Genomic DNA, 6896 nt, shown 5'->3' with positions numbered 1-6896 from the left:
GCCTGCCCTGCCTCTGCTACAGGCCCTGCGCCCACGGGGGGTGTGGCGAGCCAGGCCTAGTCCGTAGGTCCCAGTGCTGCCTTGCTAGGGACAGGCGAGTGTCAGACTCTTTCCCACCCTCCCAAGGAACAAGGGGATTGCACTAGAGGTTGGAGATCATTAAGAGCAACGATTGGCCCTGGCCGGTTTGGCTCAGTGGATAGAGCGTCGGCCTCAGGACTGAAGGGTCCTGGGTTCGATTCCGATCAAGGGCACAGGCCCGGGCTGCGGCCTCAATCTCCAGTAGGGGGCGTGCAGGAGGCAGCCGATCAATGATTCTCTCTCATCACTGATGTTTCTCCCTCTCTCTCCCTTTCCCTTCCTCGCTAAAATAAAAAAAAAATGTATTAAAAAAAAAAGAAAGATTGTTTTCTCTCTCTCATCACTGATGTTTCTCCCTCCCTCTCCCTTTCCCTTCCTCGCTAAAATCAATAAAAAAATGTATTAAAAAAAAAGAACGATTGTTTTTAGGGAGAGTCTACACTTCTCAGGGGCTCCACGGCCCCCAAGAGTCTCAGAGAGCCCCCCAACTCCCACACCACGATGCAGGAGCCACTGTGTCACCAGCCGCGTGCGGGTGGGAGGCAGATGGGTCTGGGCAGAGCTGGCGAGCAGCCCGCTTCCCCGCGCCCACGGGCGACTCACGATCTGCTTCTCGTTCTGGTTGCCGCTGCTGTAGGTGGTGGCCAGCGTGGAGGAGCAGGCCTCGCTGTACCAGGGCACGTTGCCCAGCTGCGTGGCGCTGCTGATGGACAGCGTGTAGATGCTGTTGGTGTAGCCGTCGCAGTTGCAGCTGTCGTGTTCCCGGCCCCCGTTCCCCGAGGCCCAGACGAAGATGGAGCCCAGCCCCCCGCGGCCCTGTGGACAGAGTGGAACGGGGTCACTGGGGAACGGGCCTTGGGGCAGGCTTGGCAGGAAGAGACGCCGCTGGAGACGGGGAAGGCTGGGGCCTCGTTCTCAGGGACCCCGGCCCACCGGCCCAGGCCCCCTGGTGGGTGAGGTATACACGCCAGTATGTCTGTCTGTGCACAAACGAACAGAACACCTGGACCACCAAAGGCTCAGAGTGGTGATTCCAGGAGGTGGAGTGACGGGTGATTTTCATTTGCTTTTTCTCTTTTTCTGTCCTTCTAGTCCCCTAACATTTTAATAGACATGCTTTGTGTACAATTAAAATCGAGCCCCAGAATAAATAAGCAGAAACAGAAGAACACAAGGGAGGAGGCTGCGGAAAGCAGAGCGCCCAGCCTGCCACAGAGGCCGGGCCGGGCCCCGCCTCACCTGGCTGGCCGTTTTCAAAGGCCTGCCGGGTGAGTGGAGCTGGGCCGTCCACAGTCTTGCCATCGTCCTCGGGGCCCCAGCTGGCGCTGTAGATGTGGATGTGGTTGGGGTTCAGGCCCAGCGAGCGTGCCTCTACGGCGTCTGTCACCTCACCATCCAGCATGCGCACCCCTGGCCACAAGGGGGGAGGGATGCTGCATGGGTCCCGCTGCCGGAGGCACCCTGGAGCACGCCCGGCCCTGCGCCCGGAGGATGGGGAGGGGAGGGAGGGGAGAGGCTGCGCAGGGAGACCCGGGGCCCTGACTCCCGGACCTGCCTCTTCCTCTCAAAGACAAGACCCAGGGAGGGGAGAAAAAGAACGTTCTGGATCAGCCACGTCTCTGGGTTCCCACAGGAGCGCGGTGATCAAAACCCGCATGTAAGGACTCGGAATGGATGGTGAGGATGCAGGGAGACTCCTGCTCAGAGACACTCACCCACCCCAGCACAGGGCCACCAGCACTGGGGGTTTGGCTCTTTGAGTTGCTAAGAGCCATCTAAGGATTAGCCATGTGGCCAAAAGGACCCAAGTGGGAAAATGGACAGAGAAAAACCCCACCCAGAGCGCCCTCCCAAAGCCGGTGGGCGGCCCAGGCCGGCACCCACCTCCGATGCGGGCGTTGTAGGCCACCCCCACGCCACAGACGCCGTTGTTGGCCACCGCGGCCACTTCGCCCGCACACCGTGTACCATGCCTGTCAGGGCCAAGACGTAGCGTTAGTGGTGGACAGAGCCCGGCAGGCGCAGCCTGAGGAGCAGAAGGGTCACCAAGCGCCTCCACCCATGACCTCTGTCCCACGTGTGAGCACAGTCCCCTGTCACACCCGCCACCTGGTCCGTGGCCGCCTCCGCCTGACCAAACCCTCCCTCAGAGCCCCAGCAGGCCCGGGACTGCAGGCCTGCTTCCTCGCCGGAAGAGGAGGAGGGAGGCAGAGGCCCGGGACTGTGTTTTCTGACCTGTTGTCATTCATCTGTGTGTACCGAGGCTGTGGGTCAGGGTCCTGGTCGTTGACATCGAAACTGGCCCCCGGATCCTGGGAAAGACACGGCCGTTGTCGGGAGTAGCCCAGCCAGGCTGGCAGAACAGGGCTGCCCTGGACACCCTCACGGGGAGCACCGCGCCCCCACCCCCCACCTGCTCACATAATTGCCCGCCAAGTCCGGGTGGTTCTTCTCGATGCCGTCGTCCAGGATGGAGACCACAATGCCGCGGCCCGTGTAGCCCTGGGCCCAGGCCTCCTTCACGTTCAGGTCCCGCTGGGTGACGCCAGACTGTGGAGACACCCACGCCCATCACCCGGCACTTATCAGATGTGGTTAAGTGGGTGACGTTAGGGTACCTGGAAGAATCCCTTCACCATCCCCAAACCTCCTCCTCCACCCACTGCTGCTCCTATAATGCCACAACTGGTTGTCTGGGCTCCACGGAAGCGTAAAGAACTCTGGGAGCCCTAGCCGGTGTGGCTCAGTGGATAGAGCGTCAGCCTGAGGACTGAAGGGCCCTGGGTTCGATTCCCGGTCAAGGGCACATGCCTGGGTTGCGGGCTTGATCCCCAGTAGGGGGCGTGCAGGAGGCAGCCAATCAATGATTCTCTCTCATCATTGATGTTTCTATCTCTCCATTCCTCTCTAAAATCAATAAAAACATATTTTTTTTTAAAAGTATGGCTTACCTTAAAAAAAAAAAAAAAGAACTCTGGGAGGGCACCCCCAGGCTTAGCAGGGAGGGTTAGGGAAAGGCTGCTCAGCAGACAGAAAGAGGAAGAATGAGAGGGGGACCCAGGGCCCAAGCAAGCAACGTACCAGGTACCACTGCTGGGGAAACTTGGGGTCCGTGGGCTCCAGGTACAGGTCGCGTTTGGTCCGTCGCTTTGCCACCTGCTGCTCCAGCCACTGTACCTGCGAGGGGGTGAGGGAGCCAGTGTGGGTGCAGGAGCGGGAGGAAGGAAAGGGTGGGGCAGGGGAGGCCGGGGCTGCACTCACTTGAGGCTCCCTCTGCAGCCGGCTGTGCCGCAGGCGGTGAGGCGATAGGGACCGCTTTGTCACAGCTCGGTGCCAGAAGTGGTAATAGTCGCCGAAGATCTGCAACAGAGCAGGAAGAGGGAGCTGGGCTGTCCATCTGCCAGTCCCCGGGGAGGTGGGGGATGGGGGTGGGCACCGGGCTTCCAGGGAGGCACACCATGGCAGGGCGAGGCTGGGCACCTGCTCCCTGCCCAGGAGGCAGCAAGAAGGTGCAGGGGGCCGAGGGGGACTGCCCCTCCCTGGGGGACACTGGTCCTCTGAGCAACCTAGGCTAGAAGCCCCAGGACAGGGCAAGCACTGCTCGCATCCCCTGGCCACTGGGAACGTGCCCCTGAGAAAACAAGCCCCCTAGTTCTCACCCAGTGCCAGAACCCCTGCCCTCACCGGCCCACCCCCCGAAGGCCTGAGGCCCAGGCCGGCAGGCAGTAAGAACACCTACCTGGCCCTGGTTGAGGAAGCCATGCTTGCGTGCCAGGCGGTCAGCCACAGCCGGGCCTCCAGAGATGTGCACAGCCCAGGTGTTGGTGAAGACCTGCTGGCCATGGGCATCAGCCACCAGCAGGACCAAGGGTCCCGCTGCTGCTATCACCCATAGCAACCAGGGCCTCAGCTCCATGGGGGGACAGGTGACTGGGACCACAGAGCCCTCGCCTCCTCGGCCTGGTCACAGGGCCTCGGCTCCCACGTGCCGACACACTGCCTGTGGCCCGGGGCTGACTGGCGGGGGCATGGGGCCAAGACGGGCAGGGCTGTGGCGGGAGGATGCGGGCCGCAGGCTCTGAGAGGGACAAGGGAAGAAAGGGAGAGAGGGTGAGTCCCCCACAGCCACGGGCTCAAGCTCCTTCCCACACAGGCAGGCCCCCAGGCGGGCCGCACAGGGCTTTGGGGGAGAGGAGTGAACACCAGCCCCCAAGGTCAGCGGCGAGGTAGGCGGATGGACCCCTCCACACACGCAGCGCCCAAGCCTCTCTCCGCGTAAGAACACGGAAGTGGGACGAAGAATATCAAGGCTTGAGTCACACGGAATGAGAGCAACTAAATACATGCTCGCCAGAATCAAAGTAAAAAGGGTGGGTTACAAAGCAGCACGTACGAGCGATTCCATTTTGTCTTTAAAGAACTATTTATACATGTATGTTTATATATAACCACAAAACAAAAGCTGGGCAGACACACGCTAACACGCTAACAATGGCTCTCCCAAGATGGTGAGCATGACGAGGAACTGTTTTCTCCTTTGTGTCGCCGTTTGCTTTCCAAATTACCCAGGTATATTTTATAAAGGAACAAAATGTTGGCTTTTTAAAGTTCCTTAAGGGGCGGCATCCACAAAGTTCATGGGGGTTTCCTGGTTCGGCAAAGCAGCCCCAGCCCCCGAGTTACCTGCAAAGAGGCGCAGCCCCTGGGAAGAAAAGTGGGCGACCCCAGGTGGGATGGGGGGCTTGGTGCCGGCTGAGCGCAGGGATCCCAATGGCTTCCCCTCCCTCTGCGGCCCAGACCCTCGGCCACCATCAAAGTCAGGGGCACAGACTCCTTCTTACTGTTTCCTGGGGACCGGCCGGGGCTGCCCAGCCCTGTCCCCCCTCCCGGGGCCTGGAGGTCCCCAGCAGCCCCCCTGCTCCTTCCACGCCCACCAGCCTTTCGTAATCCCAGCGAGCGAGTGGGCAGCCAGGGCAAACACTGGCTGCCGGGCCAGGAGCACCAAGGTGAGGCTGAATCAATAGACCTCGTGTTGTTTTTCCTCCTTTAGCAAACAGACAGCGGGACCTCTCTGCCCAGGGCCACATAACTGTCCCCACAGAGGGCCCCGAACTCGCCAGAAGCCAAGCCCCTGGGGTGGGGGTGGGGGGAGTTGGGGGAGGCCCCTGTGGGGCTGCAGAAGGTGTCCTATCTCAGCGCCAGGGCCCAGGATGCCCCCGCCACTCCCATGGCCCAGCTCCACAGGCGGCAAAATGACGCTCCCCTGGGAGCTGGGCCGGCAGGCTCACCCCTGGGAACCCGTCACTTCTCCGGGGCTGCCCTCAGCCACCACCAGCCTCCGCGGCTACACTGCTCCCCAGGTCGCAGCCCCACCACGCAGGCTGGGGGGACTCGGGCTATTCCTGGAGCATTTTCAGTTTACACCAAAATAACCTGACAGCTGATGGCAGGCGGCATCCACAACGCAGCTCCTCACCCTGGAGGGTCAAAGTCCACATGGCTCTCAGGGGACAGGCTCGGAAGCCACAGCCCCAGGAGGCCTTGGGCGGCCCAGTTCCCGAAAGCTGGTCTAAGCAATGGCTGGACAGCCAGACTGCCGGCCCCAGGGGGTGAAGGGACCCCAAGCCCCTCATTTAACAGAGGACATTGGGGCTCTGGGAACAGATGAAAAAGAGGCCTCTTCTCCCCCTCTTGCCACCACGATAGCTGCCTCCTGGGTCCAGGCGTCATGCAAAGTCACCCCCTGACCACAGTGCTGTGAGCCCCGCTGCTGGAACCCCCACACTAAGACTGGGCTCATTTGGTTCGAGCCCAAGTTCCCGCCGACCGTGGATGGAGCGAGCGGCAGCTGCTTGGCGTTAAAGGTGATTAACCAACTATTTAATTACCTTGCAGCACCCGGAAAAGAAAACAGGCACCGACGAACAATCCCCAAGCAAGGGCGTGCTGGCTGGGGCCAACGTTCCCCACTGTGGCAGGGGGGGTATGGCTTCCACAGAGCCCTGACACCCCCCCAGACAGCCCTGCCTCAGCATCCTGGAGGGAGCTCGGACCCCCCATTTCCCCAAAGAGCAGGCGCTGAGAACAATGAATGAATGGGCTTCTCCCCACCCCCATCCCAGACTCTGACTCACCCTGAGTCCCAGTTCTTGCTGTATTTCTAGCCTCCCGTGATGCCCTCTCACATGGGACTCAGCTGTGGCCGGAGAGAGCGGTGGGTGCTCTTCCTGGCTGTGTCCTCTCTTTTCCCGGGAACCTCCGGAAACCGACAGCCGTTCCAAGGCACCCACACTGAACCCACCCCCAGGTCTGGGGGTCTGGTGCGGACCAGGCTGCCCGGGGAAACCTGATCCCGTCTCTCCTTCCGGCCTCTCCCACCACCAAGCCAGGTCCTGTTACAGACACTGAAAGGCTCCCCTGAAATTGTGACTTCCAGTCCCTGCCCGACTCACTTTTGCTGTGTGATCTTAGATAAGTCACTTCCTCTCTGAGCCTCAGTTTCCTTGGTGGTAAAAACTGCCAGCCAAGAGATTTTTTTCAAACTTTTTTTTAAAGCCACAGAATCCTTAGGAAAAAAACACACACACAACCCAATCAAATCCTACGTGGAAGCCCAACAGAGTAGATAGTGACCCTGGGACCCCTGGGGTCGAGCAGGCTCAGGCTCGTGCCCACACCTGGCCACAGCTGCCCAGCCGCTAGGCCACATCAGCGCCCGCATCGCGCTGCCCAGAGAATTCCAACGCCTCCCGAGAAAGCCGGTCCGGGGCCCGGGACCAGGAAGTGGGGCCGGAGGGGGAGCAGCTCCGACCTGG

General features: G+C 60.9%; 1 protein-coding gene across 1 annotated transcript in view; it reads right to left on the bottom strand.

The window, feature by feature from the left end:
* FURIN (furin (paired basic amino acid cleaving enzyme)) overlaps window positions 1-4538 on the bottom strand; it is an 8532-nt gene extending 3994 nt beyond the window's left edge. The window contains exons 1-8 of the mRNA XM_014549591.1: window positions 3821-4538; window positions 3343-3441; window positions 3163-3258; window positions 2503-2631; window positions 2317-2393; window positions 1966-2054; window positions 1316-1491; window positions 493-897 (exon numbers count right to left, since the gene is read on the bottom strand). Of these exons, the coding sequence (XP_014405077.1) occupies window positions 493-897; window positions 1316-1491; window positions 1966-2054; window positions 2317-2393; window positions 2503-2631; window positions 3163-3258; window positions 3343-3441; window positions 3821-3997 (1248 nt within the window). The 5' untranslated portion in view covers window positions 3998-4538. The remainder of the gene's footprint in view (window positions 1-492; window positions 898-1315; window positions 1492-1965; window positions 2055-2316; window positions 2394-2502; window positions 2632-3162; window positions 3259-3342; window positions 3442-3820) is intronic.
* Between the last annotated feature and the right edge of the window lie 2358 nt (window positions 4539-6896).

This window comes from Myotis brandtii, unplaced genomic scaffold (genome assembly GCF_000412655.1).
Source record: "Myotis brandtii unplaced genomic scaffold, ASM41265v1 scaffold561, whole genome shotgun sequence".
Taxonomy (NCBI): domain Eukaryota; kingdom Metazoa; phylum Chordata; class Mammalia; order Chiroptera; family Vespertilionidae; genus Myotis; species Myotis brandtii.
This window is presented reverse-complemented; position numbering and strand designations above follow the sequence as displayed.